General features: G+C 37.5%; 1 protein-coding gene across 7 annotated transcripts in view; it reads left to right on the forward strand.

The window, feature by feature from the left end:
- Positions 1 to 1,191: 1,191 nt before the first annotated feature.
- TCF12 (transcription factor 12) overlaps positions 1,192 to 24,373 on the forward strand; it is a 415,896-nt gene continuing 392,714 nt past the window's right edge. For 2 of the 7 annotated variants that reach the window (XM_057488840.1, XM_036929724.2), the window contains exons 1-2: positions 2,445 to 2,493; positions 3,577 to 3,649. Coding sequence is in view for 2 of the 7 variants with exons in the window: in XM_036929722.2 (XP_036785617.1) it covers positions 2,419 to 2,493; positions 3,577 to 3,649 (148 nt within the window). In the remaining 5 variants the exon portion in view is untranslated. Of the gene's footprint in view, positions 1,436 to 2,396; positions 2,494 to 3,576; positions 3,650 to 24,373 lie in introns of those variants that run through there. The other 5 variants (XM_036929722.2, XM_036929723.2, XM_036929725.2 and 2 more) reach the window with 5 other exon arrangements.

The raw sequence follows: 24,373 nt of genomic DNA on the forward strand, positions 1-24,373 counted from the left end.
CCAAGCAACAAGTGTATTCTCCCTCTGGACAGTTCTGGTTGTACTAAAAGTACAACTGCATATTTGCGGGCTGAATCTACCTTCTTGTTTCCATGGAAGTCTGGGCTCCGATGGCTCCTTCATGCCATGTTTTTGTCCTCAATGCATTGGCTGCTTCCTTCAATTTGTTACTTTGGTTGGGTCTTCTTTCTTCAGTATTTCTTCTGTCTGCCCCTTGCTGGTCTTTACTGCACTTACTGACCCGCAAACGTCAACACTAGCTGCCATTCAAGAAACCCTTACTTCTACCACCGAACTGAAGGAACTAAGGTTTAGTTGTCTTCGTACTCCGTTAGGGGCTTATTCAGCCCAAGTTGAGAACTTGTGCTAAAGCAGTGGCTGTGTGACAGAACCTCCCTGGGCCATCTCTACAAAACAAAGACACTGGCTAGCTCCATTTCCAAGAACTCGTCCCGCTGTGGTGCCCCACAAGGGATTTGGGTGGGAAGAGATGACTCCAGACGTTAGGGAGGGGACGCTAGAGTTGGAGTGTTTGGAACTTGAAGCCCACGCAGCTCTGCGTGGTTGGAAGCTTTTGACCCTTCTGCATTCCTCTCAGCAACGAATTCGACCAACCGCACCTACTCCAGGAGCCCACCGAGGTGGCCGGGTCTTCCTTCCCAACGCTCTTACCCTTCCTCGCCGAGCGCTGCGCGGCCTCCCAGGGCTGGAACCTCCGGGCCCAGCCGAGCGCGCCTTGCTCCGGGACGGCAGCCTTCAGGGCTTCACGGCTTCTGGCTCGGTGGCCTGGGCAGCGGTTCCAGATGCAGCCGCAGCTGCGTCTCCGCCGCTGCGCTTCGCGGCCCGAGGTAGGAGCGCGACAAGCCGGAGGCGTCGCCAGGCTGCCCGCCGCCCCGCTCCCGGGGGCACGGACTAGGCGACCTCGCGGGCGGCGCGGCCCAGCTTCGCGGGGAGCCTGCGCGCGTCCCCTGCCCCTCCCCGTCGGCCCCGACTATGGCCCGCCTCACCCCGCCAAGGGCTTTGTCCACCGGCCGCGCGGAGGCCCCGCCCCGTTCCCTCCGGCTCCACCCCGCCCCTCCGCAGGCCCCACTTCCTCGGCGCAGGAGGCGGGAGCGGGCCGGGGACGAAGGGGTTAACCCGGGGCTCTTCCCGGCGCGGAGGGATCCGAAGCCGATCCGAGCGGGGTGCTGAGGCCGCCTCAGCGAAAAAAATGTCCGCCTGAGGAGACCCACAAGTTCTATTCTGGGGGACCGCCAGCCTGCCCCCGGAGGAAGGGGCCGCCCGGCCCGCGAGCTGCCACCTCCGCCCGGATCCCAGAGCTCGCGCGGGGTAAAGTGAGCCGAGCCGCCGGCCGGTGCAAGGGGAAGCCTGAGCCCGCTCTCCCGGCCAAAGTGAACTTTAATCGGGGTGATTGGATGCGGAGACGCGGCGGCAGGTAATTGCGGACAGGCGAGCGGGAGGGGAGTGCCGTTGAGGGTCGAGGGGCTGAGGAGCGCTGCGGCGTATCTGCTGGAGCGGAGGCGCCCCCGGCCCACGCCGCTTTGTAGAGACGAACCCGGGGTTCCCTCGAACTTGGGGAGCGGAGTGGGGGCGGAGGCGAGAGTCGCGAGCGGCCAGGCCCGCGGGCGGCGCGCTCGGCCTGTGCGCCCGGCTTGGAGCTCAGCTCGGGCTCCGAGGCGCGCGTGAGTGGGCTTCTCTGGCCGCCGAGCAAGGCTCATTGTTCCGCAGGTCCGGGGCTGGCCGGCCGCAGGCAGGGCAGCGAAAGTGGGAGGAGGCCGAGCCCGGGAGGAGGATGTCGGACGAGAGCGGGACTAGTTGTCGGTGTTTCTGTTTTCTTTTTCTAAACGCTTCTCCGACGCGCGGGGGGTGCTTCCTGACCCCCCCTCTCCCGACCCCGCCGGGGACGTCGGGCGGCGGTGGCCGCAGACGCGGGCCTGCGGCCGGCGCGTTCTCTGCAACTTGTCAGTTCTATTGTTGCGGAGCCAGTGAGTCACTTCGCATCTCCGCTGGTCGCCCCTCCGTTCGCCGGACGCCCAATCGCCCCTCACCCCGCCCCTGGAGACCCCCGCCCCGGCCGGGCTCCTTGCGCCGAGCACCCGGCGGCGGCGCGGGGTTGGGGGCGCCGGAGAGGGGGCAGGGTCGGGTTCCGAAACTTGGGAGAGAGACGGCGAGTTGCGGGAGCCTCCTGGTAGCTCCTGGGCCGCGCCGAGGAGCGCGTGGATTCACGGACCCGGCGCGGGCGCCAAGCTCTCCTGCCTCTGGCCGCGCGGCGCTGGAAGCGAGTGGGGTATTGGAAGTCAGCCCAGCGCTGTTCCTCTTGCCCTACGCCTCTCTCTACCGCCTCACACACTCCGGGCCTCGATAGTCTGTTGCTGAGCCTGTTTGCTCTGCCTTAGGACCTACTAGAAGTGGCCGAAGATGAATCCCCAGCAGCAGCGCATGGCCGCTATAGGGACCGACAAGGAGCTGAGCGACCTGCTGGACTTCAGTGCGGTATGAGAGCTTTCCGCGGCATCTTGGGGTTCTGCTGAGGTTTACAAAAAAAGAAAGAAAAAGAAAGAAAGGAGGGGGTGGGGGAAGCGACGTGGAGACTAGGCAGCATGAACTCCATCTGCTTTGAGCAGTAGTTCTCAGGGCTGGAGTCCAGCTCCCCCAAGTTGGACACCTGAACTTTGATGTAATGTCTAGACTTGCAGATTTAAAACTTTGGTGCCAGAGGGATCATTTGATTTAACCAGTTAAAAGAAGAACAATGTAATCTTGAGCTTTTGTTGAGTCACCCTCTGACCCTGATGATTATTAGGGATTTTGAAGTTAATATGAAAAAAAAAAAATCATTTTTCTTTAACAGTCCTAAGCGTTTGCCTCCCCAGGATGCAATATATTTTATGGTACCTGAAGGATGTCAGTTAAAAGCCAATCAAGGGCTAGAATCTCCAGTCTTTTGGGCTGAACTCTTAAGATACATATTATGTGTATGTCAAGTGCATATGTTGTGTATATATATGTATATGTGTGTGTGTGTGTGTATATATATATATATATATATATATATATATATTTTAAGATTTTTAACGTGGAAACTAATGAAGTGGTTCAAAAATACCAGTTGAAAGCTATGCCCACTGCCTGCCCTTCTACTGGGTTGAATTCCTTTATTAAATGCTCTTAGGAGGTAGGACCAATACAACACCTACTTTATGTAACTGGGTTATAATGGATCATTACCACATGTAGTAGTTTGGCCATGATTCTGACTGTATATATTAAATTGTAGTATAAATATATTTCAGCCAGTTACAAAGTGAGGATCATGGACAAAAATTTACCATTTAAAGTTAATAGTCTTAGAATATATCATGAAAGTCACTGAGTTTTCAGGACAGAATATAACAGAAGAGACTGTAATTCCAAGTAGGATTATGAAATAGTCACTACTCAGTGTATATATCTCCCAGTTTATTTTAACTTCCCTCTGAAATACAGTAACTAGTTGATGACTCTTGTTGGACTTCTGTTTGTAAGGAGTCTAGAAAAATTTCACGACTAATACATCCATTTGGGTTACTTTTGTAGATGTTTTCCCCACCTGTTAATAGTGGGAAAACCAGACCAACGACACTGGGAAGCAGTCAATTCAGTGGATCAGGTAAGATGTCTAAAATCAGAAATTTGTATTTTGGTGTTGTGATATATTTTAGCAAAAAAACAAAGTAGTCTAGTATCTTTCTTCAAAGAATATCAGTACTTCATTCTTTAGTGTCCAATTAAAATTATAAGCAAAAAGGAACAAGCCTATATGTGGATTTAAAATTGTCCTCTTCTGTAAAACTGTAAATTGAAAATTTTATTGTTTGAAAACAAGGCATGTTATGCTCCTGTGTTTAGAAGAGTACAGAAGCAAATGTTCTGTGATACATATTTGGTCTTTTTTTTTGAATGTTTATTTAAATATGTGTATTCTAAAATTTTGCTAAAATTTCAGCCCATTAGCATTGTTAAACCTTTGGGTTCTAAAGAATTGGTAAAATAATGTTATTTAATATATGCTTATGAAAAATAGAATTGAGGTAATACTAAGATTTACTTATTTTAAAAGATGGCCATTCCCCTGGAAGTCTGCAGCAAATTAACAATTTTGTGGGTAATTATTTAAAATGTTAATGGAATAAATCTTACAAATAAATGAATGGAAAGTTAATTTCTTTCTAAATGACAATTACTAATTGACTGAATTCTGTCCTACATTCAGATTACATTAGGATAATGTTTAGGTTAGGATAAATTAGATTCCTATTCCTATACCAGTGCTGTCATCTTTAAATTTACTTTCTGTATATTTATAACTACTGTGCTCCATTTTTAAAGTTTATCCTGTGTTTCATAAGTTTGCATTTTTTGCTTTTCTGACTTACTTAGGCTCATGACTTTAAAAAAATAAACATTTCAGAACCAAGGTCCGTTCTAGTGTATGAAGGCTATACATTTTTGTTTGACTTAAATTGATTCCTTAGTGCTCAGAGATGAAGAAAATAATAGTTAAAGCCATGGCAGCACCATCTTAAGAAAACCAGGTGTCAAATCTGGGATGAAACTCAGTAATTCCTCGTTGACCAATGTTTTTTATTTCCCCTGGTTAAAATGGTAGATGATTTCTTAAGGTACTGTGAGAGCAAAACATTGGAAAAGAAAATTAGTTTTATAACTAATTTAACACTTTATACCACTTTACATTTAAAAATACTCCCATTTAAAAACCATCATACTAACTTAATTTCTAAAAATAACTTTTAATGATGAAATTACAACTTGTGGGGAAAATAAAGCATGTCATTTAACATCTCAAGTAAGTACCATAAAAGCATTTTGGGTTTTAAATATGCTAATGGCTAATATTTTTCTTAATCAAAAGGATGTCATAAAATGTGAGTCAAACCCCAACTCCTCTCCCACTTCCTTCTATTTACTTGTAATCATTTGAAAATTGACACTTTTTTGGAGAAAGGGAAGAAAATTCTGAGTTGATAAAGAAGGCAGTTTTCCCTTTATTTATACTATTTTGAGTACAACTCAATTTTTGCTACTTGTGATTCATCCTCAGGAACTTCTAAGTTTACTTTGCCCAATACATAGTAGATCCTTAGTATGTTTCATTAAATTAGTAGTGATCCTGCTGTTTTAGTTTGTTAATTCCAGCTTGAACTGTGGAAAATACATTTCGCTGACTTCCATTGCCATCAAGGTTGTGAACTTCAGAAACTTGCTTTTAGAAATACTTCTGTTTTTAGAATAAGGGTGATTATATTTTTTCACTTAAAAAAATTTAAGGTATGATTTATGTAGTCTGCGAAATTAAAAAGTATGTGTGAAGTTGGTGTGTAGTCCAAGCATAGCATTGGAGTAGTTGTGGGCCCTAATTTCTGTAGCTTGCTTTATACAAGGAAAAATATTTTCTACATGGTAGACATGGTAATGGTGTTAGCTTCTTTGGCATAGGAAATTTTAGTTTTATAACTGTTAGACTTGTTATTTATGTGTTAAAAGTTTGAATTTAAACTCTTGTATTCAGTGGATATATTAATCTTTATCTATCTGGTTTGTTTTAAATTCCAGAAAAGAATTACAATAAAAAAGCTGTGATCTTTAGTAATTAGTGAGTGGATTTATATTTTAGGGAAGGGAAAATGGCAAAAATGATGATTTTATGTCAAAGGATATTGGTAGATTCCATTTCCCTATGGGCATTTCTTAAAGGAAATGTCTAAAATAAATTGGTATAGCAGTATTATTTTATTTGCATACTTTATTGACATTTAAATAATGTGTCCTGATTCCAAAGGGTATGTAATACATCCTAATGCTTATTTATTTGCAGCGTATAAGGAGGTAAAGATGTAACTTTCTTTCTCTGCAAAGCTTACTTAAAGATTAGTTTTGTTGTCTTTTTGGAGTAATATTTGTAAAACCCAAAGCCTTTTGCCTGATGAACACTATAATTGTCCAATATAATCCCTTTTCTTATTTGTCCTTTTTGAGGATAACTTAATTTCACAGCAGGGTTTTCTTGAGAGGTAATAATAACACTTCTAGAATTTTTTTAGCTGCAAGTATACCATATATGTTTATTTTTCTTGAGGAGTTATGCCATTTTTTCAAATGTGTTTGCATTATGAGAAGACTTAATTTGTCCACTTGGTATTATAGATAATGCAAGGTGTTCTTACAGTGACCTTGAGAGAGGTGTTTCTCCCTGTAGATTAAAGGTGAGGCTCTGTGTTAGGGCAGTGTATAAGGAGAAAGGTTCAAAGGTTTGACAAAATGGAATAAATTCAGGTCTTTAAATCCACCTCCAACTTCAGGGTTTGAGTATGTATAACTAAATTGTGATACTGGGTTTAATTTTTAGTAGCTTAAATGTTTACATGATTATCTGAAACTTTTCCTTTGTTAGGTTTTGAATCCAAGTATTAAGAGATGTTGGAAGGGAGTGGGATAATGGTTTTGTAAGCTGTCCATATATACTGTGTCTGTCTATCTGTGCCTATCTGTTTATCTTGTAACAGATTTTTATAGATTTCTTCTTGCCCAAGATTTTTGGAAATAATTTTAAGAACTATTTTCTAGCTCGTTTTTAAAAGAATACAGTTTTTCATTCTTAAGTTACTGATCAGTTTTCGGGAAGAGAAATTTTTCATAAACACATAGAGGCTTTTTGAAAGCACTGGTAAGGGCCAGAAAAATGAATTCTCACTAAATTGCTCTTCAGTAATTTTTTAAATTAAATTTTTCATTTCTTCATAACTGTAGATCCATGTGCAGTTGTAAGAAACAATATGGAGATTCCCACCTACGCTTTACCAAGTTGCCCACAATGATAATATCTTACAAACTGTAGTACAATATCAAAACTAGGTTATTGACAAGATACAAAAACAGTTACGTCACCACAGGGATTCCTGGTGTTTCCATTTTATAACTACATCTACTTCGCAAGTAATTAAAAAAAAAGTCTATGGTAATATTAGTAAACACCTACTCACCTTACTAAGCATAAAGTAGGGTTTTCAAATTGCCATAATGTTATTTGAACATACCAAGAAAAATACCAAAACATACCAAACAAACAAACAAACAAATGGAAGGGGAAAACCAAAGTTTAACTTGTGTGTTTTTTGATTCAACTATAATGTAAGTGGGAATGGTAGTCTATTAGGGGAAACTAGGTTTGGCCTTTTTACTTAAGGTTATGAGTAGGGTGTGGTTCATGTTGTATACCTATCAGTGTTGAAATATATAGTAAATATAATGTGCAGTAAAAACACACCTGGTCAAATGTAGTATTGTTACTTTGATAACTGAACCACATTGTTCATTTGCTTTTGGCAAGCTATAGTGCTGAATGATAGTTACTGCAGTCAGCAGGCATAAGAGGAAAAATATAACATTTTAGCATAAATATGATCTGTTTTTAAAAGTGGCTCATTTAAGGGAAAAGCTAAGTAGCAAGGGAGTCTTAGAGAAAATCAGTATATGAAAATACAAACTTGGAAAAACAGAAAAATTAGAGACAAGGTTACAACTATGAGTATTTCGTGCTTTTCAAAACATGTCCTGGGGTATTCCTTTAATCATGGCTTAAAATGGATCTGAAAAAACAATTTCACTATGTCACAATATTTTAGAGACTTACTGTATATAATGAGGCATGCCTGTAATTACTACTTTTACCTGTTTTCATTAACAACTTAAAAACAAATTTGACTTTCTATCTTTTAGGCTATAGTTTGGTATATCTTTTGCTATCTCTTTGAATAGGTAGATGAAGATATTCAACTTTTACAGTATAAACACAGTTGTTTTCATTTTAGATTTAATGGGGCCATTTAGAATAATTTCTTATTGAAGCCAGGTAGTCTTTTCTGTTCTTGAACAATTGGCAGTCATGCCTGGAATGTCACTGCCTGATTAGTGTTGTCAAAGATTTGGATAACTCTTGCAATAAGTGTAAAGTAAAACTATTAGAAAGGGTCTCCTAAAAAAAAAAAAAAAAGAAGGGCTATTTCTGGACATTGTGTGGGATACCTTTTTTTTTTTTAATTCACTTAATAGGACTGCTTTTGGGTATCACTTGAATATATATTTTTGGTTGGGAACATTGAAATTACAAATTAGTACTTTTGCATTTAGGGAATGAAAGAGAAACATTTCAGTATGAGTTCAGAAGACTAATGAATGATTTTCTGATTTGTTAAATAGTTGGAGCCATATTTATCTGCAACTTAACAGTTAATTGCATGTTTATTTAGTATCTAGTTTGTGTAGCCTACTCTTCTGGTAGCTTCTGGGAAACTGAGAGGGACATAGATCAAAAAAAGTGGAGGCATCTATCTGGTTAAGAAGATAAAATATAAAATTGTGAGGTTGATAAACTTCTGTAACATTAAAAATGTGAACAACTGCACATTAATGTAGCTCATGTTGAGTCCATGAGAATATGGATGTGCTGAGGAGTAAGGGAACTGGTTTAAGGAAGACTCAGAGATGTTGAATTTAGAGTTGAATTTTGAAGGAGATGGGAAACGAATTAGGGAAGAGAACTGGCCTCCTGAATGTGGAAAGAGACCTGGAAATGGGAATTTGGCTTGCGCCAACGGTCTAAATAGTTAAGGCAATGATAATCTTTTTATTTTTCACCACTCATTGCACTCCTGGAGGAACTCATATTTACATACCAGTATCTGGAGCTACACGGCCTGGGTTCAAATCCAGTCATTGCCACTTATTAGCTGGGTGATATTGGGTAAATTCCTTAATTTCTCCTTCTGTTTCTTAATCAGTAAAATAGGACTAATAGTAGGAGCTATACTCATAGGGCTGTTATGAATGTTAATACAGGTAAAGCTGCAAGAACAGTGCCTGACATATAGAGAACTGTGGTGGAATGAATTATTAGTGGTGAGGCAATAGAATAAGTAAAGCATTTATTTGTTCAGGAGCCCATTGTGCTTATCTAGGGATGAACTGGTAAAGGTTTGGGTTTGATATTCATATAGCAATTAGGAAGGAAAAATACCAGAAGAAAAGGATTGACAGAATTTGAAGGAACTGGATTTCTGTAGTTGAGAAAAATGATTTAAGGTTGAAGTTCTGTCATAATTGGAAATGGTAGTGATGGAGGAAATAAAGATGCTGAATTGTTTTGAGCATTTTTTCACATGACTTGGGACTCTACTGGGTAATTTGGGGATTTATGAGCAAAGAGGGCTAGGAGATGAGTTTAAGATGTTGATTAAAAAAAATTAAACAGCAAAGCTCTTTTCTACCTATAAAATTAATACATAGTCATCATTGGAAAGAAAATTGGAGAACAGTAAAAGCAACAAGGCGAAAAAACCCACCCGTTATTTCACCATCCAGAGAAAATAATTGTTTTATTTCCTTTAGTTTTTTTTCCTGTTAGTTCTATGTTTGCAAAGTTGAGAGCTTAATGATTATTTCATTTTATACCCTGCTTTTTTATTTCACTTCATATGGTGTATTTTCTCCTGTTCTTAGAGATACTTTATAAACTTTGTTTAAATTTCTATGATCCTGCGTGGAATGAATATAGTGTATCTTATCAAATCAGTTCTCTTACTGTTTGAGATTTAGGGATATCATTTGCTAATTTGCTCTTTGTTATTATAAAAGATGTGATAGTGAACACTGTTTTGTACATACATGTTTTTATTCACACTTCGATTTTCTTTGGATGGGAGATGTAGATTTTGTTTTTTGTGCCTACAAGTTATAATTAAAGCTAAGTAAATGAATGAATACCCTTAGGGAAATGAACTCAGAGGGAGATAAATGATTAAGACAACAACTAATGTTAGTGGTGGAGTTAGATGTGTAAAATTAGAGACTTTGGCTGATTATTTTTTGCACAAACACAAATTCAGAAGTATAAGAATGGAGCATATGCTGACATTTGGTGCAGATTTGTGCTTGTGTATGAATGGATTGTGAGGTGATGGGAGAGAATTCCTGTCATTCTTTGACTTGTGCTAATTGAGATGGAGGGGATTCTAAATGGCATTTATCAGTGAGAGAGCCCTTGAATTCTTGTGTTTTAATAAGAGGCAGTGTAGTGTAGTCAGAAGGATTAGGCTCAGGAGTCAGACAGTTGGATTGGAATCAGTGTTTTGCAACTTATTAGCTGGATTGGCCCCTAGGCAAGTTATTTAAATGATCTGAGCGTAATTTCCTCCTTTGTGAAAAGTGGATGAAAATGCCTACCTTCAAAATCCTTGTGATTATCTCTGTATATTGCCTGTATATTGCCTGCTACACAGCAGCTTCAAAAATAGAAGCTTCCATTATTATTGTGGCACCTTCTTAAGTAATACTAATGATAATATTGATATTAATAATTTTAACCAGTATTATAGCCACTGTTTATTGAGCTGTTACTATATGCTAGGCACTATGCTAAGCAATTTATGGTCATTATCTCATTGAGATGTTTCATGGTAGTAGTGGTGGGAGTGACGAAATGCCCCATAAGGGAAATATATCAAAGTTTCTTTCGTAGTGCCATAAAATTATACATACAGTCAAAAGTCTGAGAAGGAATCGGGCGGAAGAGCAGTTTTGAAATGTTATCAGGTACTTAATAATCTTATAATTTTATTGAGGAGTGGAGTTCTTAATATTGTTATTTTGTAGGATAGATGTTGTATAGTGCGGAATGGTGAACAGAAGTACGTACACCTTTGGAACCCTCCGTTTAGGCATCATCATTTGGACAGAACGTTCTTCCCATATTTTGTTGCCAGCTCTTTGAATTCTTTCTGGGATGAGATGTAGCCTAAATAAATATATAAAATAAAAATTACGTGACCTGAGAGGATATAGCTGGGAGACAGGTTGGAGAAAATGTTAAAGAGTCTCTAGGGTAGAGCTTTTCCACTTTTTTCTTAATAGTAGAGGAGAAGGAACATAAACTCCCCTGGTAGCCTGAAGCAACACATTGCAAGTGAGCAGAAGAAATCTTATCTTAAAAACTCAGGTGCTTTCTGCTCCCTAGCACAAATACATGTGTTGTAATATAAGTATGTTTTAATTAACCGTTAAGTTCAGCTTATGACATTACCTTCCTCATGTTTTGCTTTGTGTCTTTTGGGTTAGGGGCCAGGGTGGAGTGGGATGCAGTTAGAAGCTTAGCTCTAGAGCATATTCTTTAGCTGTTTTTATCTACTCCTGGATCTTTTCTTGCTCCCACAGAAGTCTATGAAAAAGGATCATTACATTAGGGGAGAAATGGTTTTGGTTGGGAGGAAATCATTATTCTATAAACTGAAGCACAGAGAGATTTGTTAGTAAGGTAACTGTCATTTGAACCTGTTTTCTGTTTCCAGCCAGATCACTCTGTAGTTTCTTAACATACCAGTGTCTTGGGAAGAAAATGTGTATTTTTATAGAGAGAGCTTTTTTTCCCCCCATGTTTAAAATGTGCTCTCACATGTTCCAGGTTAAAAATGTACTCTCCTAAAGATCATGGTGAGTCATCCAAGCTACTATAAGCTGATTGGGGACTTAAAGATCACTCAGAAATGAAAACATTAATGATTGGTTATGAATTTTTATTGTATTGGTTTAGTGACTCAGGGATGAAACCTTCAAAAACGAAATAATAAAACAACTTGAGGTAGGGTGCAGGACAGAAAATAATTACTTTTTTATTTTTAAACAACCACTACTATTACTTAACCATAGTTTTGGTTATTAAAAATGGAGAAAGATAGCCTAAGATGTCATTTTGTCAGATCTGTTCAGGGTGTTAGGAAAGTGCCTGAATTTGATCTGAGGGAGTTCTCTAGATTTGAAAGATTATTCCAGTGACCCAAAGTAAGTTTCCCTGGAGACCGCCTCCCACGAAAGCTGTTGTTTTATTTTTTCTGGTGGTTTTCCCATTGAGCCGTTGTGAGGGTTTAAAATGAGCAAAATCAACTCACGATTATTCTACTATTTCTTTGGTGGTTAATGTAGAGACACAGGTTGAACTTAATATGATCATGCCACTCCAATCAATGAGCAAATGTGCTGCTCTTCTCAGCAAGAGTTGTCAGTCGTGGAGGGCACTGCAGGGATCCCTGCTGGGAGGGAATTACAGTCATCAGGTTTCCTGGTCCTTGTGGCTTATGTAGTTCTGAGTTTGTTGGGGATAAATAAAAGGTTTGCTACGCCACTAGAGAGGAAAAAATACTAGAAGCATGATTTGGCCGAAGTTAGTTTTGAAAATGTGAGTTTGTATGGGCACTGATAGACCAGAGATGAGTTCTGAGTTAGCAGGTCCTCTTAGGTCTTTGTTATTTGGAAAAGCCTACTGTATCCAGCTAACTTGTTTATGTGCTCAAAGCCCATTGCCTATCTGCTTGGCATTGACATTTTGAAGTTTTGGTCCCAATTTGGAAGAAAGTTAAGAAAGTTGTTTCATGTCAGATCTCTTGGTGGGAACTGAAAGTTTGAATTCATTATGCTTTACATCTAGGCAAGTCATTAGAGCCATTTCAAGACTATACTAAGTATTCTGAATGTCTCCTACCTAAGCATCGGCTAGTTCTTATTCTAGGTAATAGAATAGTTTATTATATGTCAAGACTGCCTGCCAAAGGTCCATAGTCCCTGATCTGCAATTTTGAAATCTAAAAAGGTCAGAATCAAAATCTTTCCTTTAAATTCAGCATAAATTATTTTCATGACAAAATCTGATCTTATCTGAAAGAAGGCCGTTACACTCTCTATTTTCCTAGTTGCTGTTTGGTTACCAGGTGCTGGGGGTGATTTGTAACATATGGTTTTCTGAAATCTGAAAAACTGAATTCTAAAACCTACCCTGTTTATGGATGTCCAAAAGGTATAGATTCATGTGTGTGCGCGCCCGCGTGTGTGTGTGTGTGTGTGTGTGTGTGTGTCTCCCAGGTATTCTTTTCAACTCAAAATAAAAATTTCTTTTTTGGACTAAAAGTCTAGATTGGAGGCTTTTCTGATACTGAAAAAAAAAAACTGCAGTGCACTTGTCAAGATAACAGAAATTCTTCTTGGAATATAGGCTTTTCAGGCTGAGCTTGTGCTTTGAGTGGTTTTCCCAGTATGTTGATTTAGGGAGTCAGTTCCTTTTTGGAGGAGGGATAAGCTTTTTCTTATTTTGGAGTGTACTGATATTTCCCTGGTCAGTTTGCATGGACGTTTTCAGGGTACTAGCAAAAGATATATTTATACACACATACATGTACACACACACAAATGAACAAAATAATATAACTAGCATTGTATGATCATCTCTAAAAGGATGCCTCAACCCCAACCATAACAATTTTAATTTTCACCGATTTTAACTGTTTGAGAGCAAGCAGTGCAGAGAATCTTCAAGTCATCATCATGAAGAAAAGGAGGACCTAAGATACAGTTTCATGTGGGAAAGAAAGCAAAACTGGTCTTTGGTAATTGTAGAATTTCCTTTTTTATTAATTAAAAGTTTTATAGATTAGTAGAATGATGTTTATTCCTGCAAATACTCATTAAGGTATTTTCATTAAAAACAAATTGTGATTCTAATGAATGTATGACATTTTCCTCAAGAGCCTGTCATTGACTCAGTCCTCCTACTTTTTAATATAAACTATGAAAGTAGCAGTGAAGTGAGTGTATAATGAACTAGTCTTTTTTGTATCTGTTTTGAGAGGCAGGTCAGTTGGCCATTCTCAGTTTTCTGGTCGCCTTGTAAGCTTGTTCTCTGTAGTGTCCTCAGAGTCACTGTCTTAAGAAAGATGATGCAGTAGTTAAATCCACTTAAAAGTTTGTAGATTTTGAGATGCTCTGGTATAGGAACAAACACAGGCCATGCAGCTAGGGTGCCTTTTGCCTTCATATTTATATAACCTCTCTTGTCAAGCTTAACAACAGTGCCACAATAAGCAGATTCTGAGTTTGACTCTGGAAGCTTGCTGAACAAGTTGTATAGCAGTAGGACTTTGCCCAGTGAATGATTGGAGGAAGGGGAGGAGTCTTACTGTTTAAAAAAATCAATAATGATAAAAGCATTTCATAAATATTTATTGATATGTGCTTTAGTTTGTAATTCTTGTAGGAACTTGGTAACTTTATTTTACAGAGGAAATAGAGAAATCAACAGTGATAAACATTTGCCTGTGGTTTCTTATGGCCCCTCAGAAGTAGCAAACTGATCAGTTGTAGTTGCACCTGCACTGATACCGATCTACACCAGGGCACTGTTCGTCTTGAGAAGGAATTTAATATCTCTAGAAATCTTTAAAATTTGTTGTAGTAACTAGAGGCTTAAGTGGTGTAACGTTGATACTCTCCAAAAGAAAGTGCTTCAAGATTGATTTATTTTTAGTAAAAAGAAAGAATAATCAAAAGCCTCCATAAAAAAAACTTTTTTTTAGTATTGCAAGATATTTAATGTAAACAACTACCAAAATGAAATGTCTTTAGGAAGAGTGTAATTCTTCTTGTGTGTGGTCTTCCTTTACTGTTTAGCTGTCATCAGACTTTGTGCCTTGGGAGGATGAAACTTGGTAGATGTTAAGACATTGGAATATTCACAGCTATTATTTAGTTGAAGCCATAGGAAAGAGTGATTGGTTGCTTTGTAGTGTGGAAAATTCTTTATTTTCACTTCCCCTTTTCAAAGATTTAGTGTTTGTTTAGTTATAAAGGCAAGTAAAAGCAAATGGAAAATTGTTATTCTAAGGGTAGTTTAAAAGTGTTATTAAATATACAGAAGAGATTTTAATGGAAGTTGTTAAATTTTTAATTTGGCAACAGGCTTTTCAGTACATTAAAGTGCTAACTTTTATAGTATTCTGGTAACTTTTATAGTATTAAAGGGTGTTTATTTGTCCAGTTTGTATTTTCACTTACTTAAAAGTAGACTGGCTTTCATTTTGTTGAAAATCATTCATAGATATTTGAGAGAGCACCTACTAATGCACCATTGGTTTTTTTATTGGTCTCTGTAGAACGGTTTAAGGTGGTGAAAAGATAGATAAATTGTGGTATACTGGAAAGAGGAGGGATTTGGAGTCAGAGTTCTGGCACAGTGTTGACTTTATCATTTACTAGATTTGTGATCATAGGGCAGTATATTAACTTATTTGAGTCTGTTTAGGTCTAAAGTGAGGAGACTAAACTGCTTTAAGGGGTTGTGATAGTAGTCAAGTTAAGTAATTTTTAAGGAAATTCTTCCTAAAATGTGGAGGCTTGTGGTTCTGTATGAATATTGTCTTATTATGTTAGGTGCCAAAGTAAATCTTGAAGGAAATCCAAGCTTATGAATATTTATGAAGATAGTAATTGTTCATGCAAAACTCACAGATTTCAGACATTCAGTTACTGAAGAATGAATCAGGTGAAAAGATATATGCCCACCTATGTTTATCACTGCACTATTTGCAATAGCCAAGAAATGGAAGCAACCTAAGTGTCCATCAGTAGATGAAAGGATAAAGAAGAGGTAGTGCATATACACAATGGAATATTATTCAGCCATAAAAAGAAAACAAATCATACCATTTATAACAACATGGATAGATCTAGAGGGTATTATGCTCAGTAAAATAAGCCAGGTGGAGAAAGACAAATACCATATGATTTCACTTATTCGTGGAATATAAAAACAAAGCAAAATAGCAGTAGACTCATAGACACTGAGAATTGACTAGTGGTTACCAAGGCATTAAGGGGCACAATAATTCACAACCATAAGTTGGTCATGGGGATGGCAGTACAGCATGGAGAACATAATCAATAATTTTGTAACATTTTTCTATGTTGACAGATAGTAATGAGACACTAAAAGGGGTGAGGATTTAATAATATAGGTAGGTAACTGTTGACCACTGTGTTGCACATTTGAAACCAACATAAGATTGTATATCAATAATACTTCAATAAGTTAAAAAAAAAGGCTTAATCAGGTGATAGAGAGAGATGATAGCCTAAGGAACTCTTTGTAGCAGGTAACTCTCAAAATCTAAGAATTCTTCAGATAAGTTCTTTCTCTGTTTGGCTAGATGGGGGAAGTTAAAGCAGTAAGGTAAAATAAATTCTCACACATATTCTTTGTTAGAATTTTGTTAATTATAGTCCAAAACATAGAGCCTCAAAATTAGTACTGTTGAGTCCTTTATTCTCAGCTTAGTTGTTTTAAATGCTTGTTCAGGATCTGTTGTCATCATGTTAACTCTAAGCATAAGTAGGGTTGACAGCTAAGTAATTTGAATTGTATGCTTTTGCTTTGTTTGATGAGCAGTAATCTGAACAAAATTTTAGTGTCAGTGAGCGTTAACCTTTTAAAGATTTAAAAGTACAGGATCTGGTGGCCTTGGAATGTTCCTGGGTAAGGACAAGATGGTGGGAAGATTAAGTTGGGAAATGCAAGTGGCGCTTGTTACCTGTTGTATGCCTATGCTTGACGCAGGAAGAGCTGACTTAGTTTTACCCGTAAATGATGAGAGTTTGGGACTATCTGCTGGGTTCTTTGTGATTAGGGAAAATGAGTACTTCCTCAAGTCCTAATACTGCCTCTTCCCATTTAGTGTGCTTGTCTGAGTATATAAAATACCTGGTTCACCTTTTATTGGGAAATACTGGGGTTTTCCCTGTTTGTATGTATATGGAACTGTATCGTTTAGAACTTTTTATTTTGAAGAAGAAAATCAGCAAATCCAAACTTCCCGTGGAATCCAAAGCCAGTAGGGGTTTTGAGATGGTTTTGAGGGAGGCCTGTGGTTTTGTTGGCTCCATAGGAGCTATTTGCTGATTGTTTCCCAGGATAAGACAGTGACTGGGTTTGGACAAGAAGGGTTAATAGCATGATTTGACAATCACTTGACTGGAGTCAGGAACGGTCTGGCATCTTCTGTCTCTACATTTCCCATTGCAATAATTGCTAATGCTTTCTTGAAAGATCTATATTAAATTGCAGTGATGTGAGTGGATGGTAGGTGAAACAGCAAAGCTGAAGAACTGGGGAATGGTTAGTGAGGGTTCCTAGATATAACTAACTTCCAGGTGATGTAGCTTGTCTTTCTTTCATAGGTAATTGATGGCATCAGCATTCCTGCTGCCGCCTCTATAATGTGTCACTTCACTACTGAACATTGCAGTAGTCTCTTTATTTGGGCTCCTTGCTTCCAGCTGTTCTCTTTTCCATTCTGTCGTAGTCTGCTAGGCTACCATCACAAAGTACCCCAGACTGGGTGACTTAAATATCAGTGATTTATTTTCTAACAGTGTTGGAGGCTGGCAGTCTGAGATCAGGGTACCAGTATGGTTTGGTTCTTGTTGTTGACTTTGCTTGGCTTGCAGATGGCTGCCTTCTTGCTATGTTCTCACATAGCCTTTCCTCAGTGTGTTGGGAGAGTGTGTGAGGGGAGAGAAAAACCTCTGGTGTCTCTTTTCATAAGGGCACTAATTCCATCTTGGGGCCATATGCTCATGACCCCATCTAACCCTAATTATCTTCCAAAGACTTCATGTCCAAATACCAGCTTCAGTTGATGAATTTTGGGGGACACAAGCATTTAGTTCATAACATAATCCTCATATTTTTGAAACATTTCCTCCTGTTAAAATTGTCTCAGAGACTATATTAGTTCCCTATTGGCTATCTAAACAAAAGCCTCAACTTGGCATTTAAGTTCTTTAATAATCTGATAGGAACTTACCTTGGCCAGTTTTACTGTGATTGCTTCCCAGTCTGAATTGTATGGTTGAGTCACACTTGTCTCCTTACCTGACCTCCTGCCTCTAGTTATTTTTTCTTCCAAATTGGAATATTTCCATTTGAACTCTCTTTCCCTTAGGATATCTTTTTCAGCTGTTTCAAGTCATAATTTTGTGAAAACGTGGCTTCTGTAAATTTTAAGGTCTCTTGGGAAAAGGAAAGTACGTACTACCTCTTGTTTGCTTCTGAAGACAAAGCTAATGCCAATTATGGTCAGTAGATTTTTTGAGTCCAACTGGTTACTGTAGCTGGACAGCTTCATGAGTCTTAGCCCTTTAAGTTTAAAAGAAGACTGAAGCCTGATATATATTGAACATAGGATTTGTTTGTAGAACTTGGACTCAGTGACTCTGAGTTATTTTTAACCCTGAAATTCTTTAGAATGCTCTCCTCTTTTAAAAAATTATACATATATTAGCCAGATTATAAGATCCCTAAAAGCAAAGATAGTATTTTATATCTTTACTTATGTGAAGTACTCTGGTTTGAGGTCAGTAAATACCTGGTAAGTGACTGTTTTTAGGTTTGGGAATGTGTGGTAGGTTAGTGGAAAGACTAAATTCCCTGAATTAAATTTCCTTAATTGTGTGTTCCTTTCCTAACATCAACTGCATTGCTGAGGCTTTAAGGAAGCACTGAATTTGTGTGGATTAGTTGACTGGAGACTTGAGGAGTCCATTTATTAGAATGTTCCACCTGTTCTCTTACATCTGAAAAGATCTTAGCCCATCGAGGACCACCCTACATTTTAAACATCAAGGATAGGCAGGAAGTGGCCAAGTGGTAAAGCCACTTGAGGTTGTATCTGAATACAGCTGCCTGTACTGAACCATAGCCAGCCCTGGCTGTGAAAAGCAGAGAGATGTGATACTTGGTAGTGTTTTTTTTCCCACAGGGTGTGTGTCACTTTTGTTCTTTAATTTGTCAGATTATGGGGAGAATGGCATATCTGATTCTGGGATTGATTGGGTAGAGGAGCTCTGTTAATGAGGACTGCAGGAACCATTTTACCATAGTCTGGAAACCAGTAGATGGCCAAAACCTTGCAAGTGATACTTTTCATAAAACAACCCAAATTTTTGCCAGTTCGGTTGAGCAACGGAAGAGAAGTTGTATGATCTAGTGTTGTAGTAGATAAAGGGGGAAACATCCGTAAGAGAAGGAAAAGATGATCTTATCCATGGGACTGAGTCCATTCACCTGTTTAATTTATGATAGAGAAGTGGACCACCATTTTTTACTTAATGCTTCTAAATCCATCTTCAGTTTGAGATTTTGGGTTCAAATTGCTTTTTGTCAACTGTAGAAAATACATTGTCTTTGTATTTTGAAGTTAGGTTGCAGATGTAGACCTGATGCCTTTGGCAACTGTATCTTTAATCTTTTTCTTTTTTTTTTAAACTAGGAATTGAGTCAACCACTCTGATGTAATTTGGAGCTAAAGTGTTATCCTTGTATGTGGAATTTGGAAAAATCTTGTTTGTGGGGAAACAATGGGAGGTTAAGAAGTTTTGTCAGGTATCAAGCTGGAGGTGTGATCTGTGTGATAGAGAAAATAAAAATTCTCATTTTAGTAATCTACTTCAGAAAAAAAATTCTCCATTGTGTGTGTGCTTCTCACCAATTTAAGACCATTTAATCTGAGATATTTGCTGCTAAAATACTCTTACATGTCATAGTTCTCATATAGCTTGCCTCTGAAATGTGTAGAATGTATTTTCTTGCACAGTCTGATGGAGTGGATTGTTATTTCAGACAGTAACTTTTCATCGCTTGTAAAACCTGCAGATTTCTGAGATGCCACCTTTTACAGACTTAAAGTTGGTTTTTAGTTTCCTGAAAGTGCCCATTTGCTCTCTGTGAAAGGAGTAGGTTTGCTTTATTCAGTGAGTCTGAGATGAGATAATTGGTATTTTTATGATTTGAATGGAGGCTTTGTATTTTTGAATTTTGTGAAACAAAGCTGTGTTTGTAAACACAATTCACAAATATAAATGACTTTTTGGTGAAGATGTTCACTGAATAGTAAGAAAGAAATAGTAAGAAAAAGGAGCTTTTGTTAACATTTAATAATAATGTAACTGTTTTCATTGACTATCTCATTGATGTTTAAAGAGTACCTGATTTTTAGAACTTTTTGTATTGAAAATAATCCTCAAACTGGGTTGTGGTAGGGAATTATTTTTTTGGTATCCAGTATTCCTGTACTAGTTTGGAGTTTTCAACTATGGCTTAGAGGAAAGTATCATAAATGGTGTATTTCAATATAAAAATAGTCTTGGGGAGCTCTAGGAAAGCATGTGTTTAATGCTTTGATGTAAGATGAATGAGTTGCTATGGTATTGGACCAATAACAGGAATATTTTGGTATGGCTCAATTGGTTTAGGTTTAATAAGCGTGGATGGCTGAAATTAAAGGGAGAAAAATTTCTGAGAATGTTTGATATTTTAATCTGGGCAGTGGTTACATGTCAGAATTCATTGAGCTATATATACTAAGTTTTGTGCATTTTATTGTATGTATGTCAATATTAAAAATATTTAGGCAAAATCCAGAATGAGGCTTCCGATTTTGTAAAATGAAGTGGCTTATTTTATATTATTCTCCAGTCCCTTATTCTTTTAAAACTTTTGTGGCTTTTTAAATGAGGTCTGTTTAGATATGGAAGTATTCCTTCCAGAGGAATTAGAATTCATATTATATATAATGAATTTGTAGCGATTTTCACTAACCTCCCAGGTGTCATGGGAGGAAAGTGTTAAATTTTAAAATAGTTTTGAAAAAGCCTGTACATAAGTGACTGAAAATGATTTCTTTTATGAACTACTTCTGAGAAATTATAAAAACACAAGCCAAAGCTAAAAAATAACTAAACATAGAAAGGCATCTGGTCAAAAGTAAAAGTCTTCTAGTCATTCCTTCCTATTTCCCATTCCCGTTACCTTGGCAAATATTTTCACTCTTAGGTTTCTTGAAGTTTTTCATGTGTATTCAAAGGATGCATTGCTTTTGGGAACAGTGGTTCTTCAGCTTAACCATTTAACTGAACAAGAGAGGTAAGGTAGGGGATCACTACATAGAGCGCATTCTTGAGCCCATGCTGATTTTACTATACTTTATTTCCTAGTATAATGATTTGACCTGTTGTAGAAAGTGACATAATTTTACTATACATATGGCTTAGTGAAGCTAAAGGGCCCCAAAACATTAGCACTTGTTGGCAGGCTTAAGGTTTCAGTTTCATCCACTTAAATAATTGTTCTCTTTAGAAAACAAACACATAAAATGAATTTTATGGTAATAGAAAGCATCCAATAAGATACTAGTTCCTGATAATATATAGACCATGTGCACAGGGCAAATATTTGCATGAATTATTTAACATAATCTTCATAATAACTCTTTGAGGGAAATAAGTTTTACTCCATTTTTGCAGAGGAGCAAACAAGTTTCAGGTGGTTAAGACAATTACTATGGTTTCAGAGCTGATCCATACAATCATGCAGTATTAGCTAGTTACTCAGATTGTTTTAAAAAAAGACTAGTCTTACAGCCAGTTGTCTAATATCCTGTTATCAAATATCACAGTTACTTATATCAAAATTTAGTGAAGTAATCATTGTTATAATATGTTTGAGAGAGGGTTAGCTTTTCTCTGATCCCAAACCTAGCATTGCATGACCAGCATCACCTTGGGGAGCTTTTAACAAATACCTATTCCTAGGTCCCGACTCCCAGGTATTCTGATTGTATGGATCTGAGATAGTGCTTAAGGAATCTGAATTTTTAACAAGCTTCTAATACTTAATCCTTAAGCAACCAGCCTGGCTTCAGGTTAGAACCCCTGAAGTGTATCTTCATTTCAAATACTATGAATATGAGGTTTTAGCTTTCCACTTACTTTCTCTCTGAAGATAACCTACCATTCCTTTGTAGAAACAAACGTGTAAAACTTGAAAGTTCATTTAATGTGTTAAAAAAAACCAAAGCAGTATAAAACTTCATCTTGTTGAGCTATGTTATATTGTACTATAGGATTAATTTTTTTTATAGGACCATACTATAATATTAGGGAAGTTAAACTGAAGCCTTTATCTTGTTTCTTGCAGAGGCAAGCTCTGTGGAAACATTTTGTAAATACATCTTTGAAATGTATGGACTGGAAACAAAACTAAGGGATTAAGGCTCAAAGGGCTCTAGAAAAAGATTGCTTCATTTTCAGTTGAGGGCAGAATAATGGTTATCCAAAGAAATAATTTATTGAAGAAATACTCTTGCCTTGTAATTGCTTTAGATGTTGAGCCTAGATTACTATGTACTTTGTGGCTTTTATTTTTCACATATTTGTCTGCATTTTGGTAAGCCTGGATATAAGAAGTGAAAAATTCTCTTGGTTCTTTTAGAAATTCTTGTGGGGAGCCAAAGAAGAAAGATTGACAGTTTTTCTGGCATTGTTAGTTTTTAGTGCACAAAATACTTTCTTAAAATCTTGTCTGTCTTGTGTGTTTTCCTACCACAGGAACAATGAAGTTAGCAAGTTGTATTAAATTCAGACACTACTTATTGAGTTACATTAATTGCCAAATAATGTGGAAATAGATGACTATGATAAAGTATATATGAAAAGTGGTAAATAGAAGTGTTAGAAGAAGGGATTAATTCTTCCATTTGATATATTAAGGGAGACTGTGGACGAGATGGAATTTAATGGAAAATTATCATAGGGTATGGAGATGGGGGAAAAGACTTTCTAGGAGGAGGACTTAAGCAGTGTCTCAACTAAAAAATGGGTGTTGTGTTACAAGAATAGTTAATGGTTTAATCTGATTAAGTATGTTTGTGTGGCTGTTCTAGATTCTATGCACTCCCATACAAATTGTAATCAGCCTGTTAAATTCTATTAAAAAAAAAGCCTGCTTGGATTTTGTTTGGAGTGTACATGACTCTTCAGTTTGGGGAATGTTGATATCTTAACAATACTGAGTTTTCCAGTATATGAATATGGTATATTTCTCTACTTATTTAGATCTCCTGTAAATTTTCCTTGGCCTTACTTTGCAGGTTCAGTGTAGAGGTCTTGCACATTTTTCATTAAATTTATTCATAAGTATTTCATGTTCTTTAATTCTATTATACATGGTATTAAAATTTTTTTCCAGTTCTTTGTTGCTGTTATATAGAAATATGACTGATTTTTATATATTGGCTTAATGCCTTGTGATCTTGCTAAGTTAAATTCACTTATTAGATATAAAGCTTTTATTTAATGGATGCCTTAGTATTTACTGTGTATACAGTTGTCTGTCTGCAAATTAAGACATGTTTTTTCCATCCTAATGTTTTATTTCTTTTACTGACTGAGGCTACTGGCTATCATAGTGAACCTAAAATGTTAAGTACAAGTGGTGGAGTGGACATCTTTGCCTTGTTGTCATTCTTAGCATTCAGTTTTTCACTAGTAAGTATAATTTGAAGTGTAGGCTTTCTGTGGTTGCCCTTATTGTAGATGCCTAATGATAAGAAAATACCCTTCTGATCCCAGCTTGCTAAATGTGGTTTTGTCATGAATGCATTGAAATTTTGTCAAATGTATTTTCTGAATCCATGGAGATCATCAAGATGGATTTCCTCATTCATGTAGAGAAAAACATTGCTTTTTAATACTAAATCAGCTTTGTGTTCCTGGAATGAATCCACCTGGTTACAATGTATTATTTTTATATTTCTGAACTTAATTTGTTAATATGTCATTAAGGATTTTTATATTTGTATTCAGGATGGATATTGATCTGTAGTTTTTCTTTCTTGTTTTTGTACTGTCTTTGTCTTGGTTTTGGCATTAAGGTCATACTGGCCTCATCAAATGAATTGGGAAGTGTTCCCTTGCCCCTCTTCTTTTTTTTTTCTGAGAGTCTTGTGTAGAAGTGGTGTTACACCTTCCTTAGGTATATAACAGGATTCACCAGTGAGGCCTTCCAAGCTTACTGTTTTCTTTTTAAGAAAGTCTTGAATTGTAAATTCAGTTTCTTTGGTTGATTCAAGGCTATTCAGGTTTTCTCTTTCTTGAATCAGTTTTTGTAATTTGTGTCTTTCAAGGAATTTATTTCATTTGTTACTGAATTTATTGGCCTGCAATTATTTGTAATATTAAATTATCCTTTTATTGTGTATAGGCTGTAAGTCATATTTCATCTTTCCCTCTTGATATTGGTAATTTTGTTATTTCTCTTTTTTTTCTTTATCAGTCTTAAGAGAAAATTTATATATATCCATATATTTTCCATTTCCATCCATTCTTGATTCCTTCATGTATATCTGAGACAAGTTTTTATCTTGATCATTTTCCTTCTGCCTAGGAATTTCCTTTCTTTATAGTGCAGGACTGTGCACAGTGAGTTCTCTGTTTTTGTTGGTCTGAAAAAATTTTAATTTGCATTTATTTTTTGAAGGATATTTTTGCAGGATATAGAATTCTGGATTGACTTTTTTCTTTTGACAATTTAAAGATGTTTCTCCATTGTATATTTTGGCTTTCACTGTTTCTCATGACAAGTCTGCAATAGTACTTATTTTTGTTT

This window comes from Manis pentadactyla, chromosome 11 (genome assembly GCF_030020395.1).
Source record: "Manis pentadactyla isolate mManPen7 chromosome 11, mManPen7.hap1, whole genome shotgun sequence".
Taxonomy (NCBI): Eukaryota; Metazoa; Chordata; class Mammalia; order Pholidota; family Manidae; genus Manis; species Manis pentadactyla.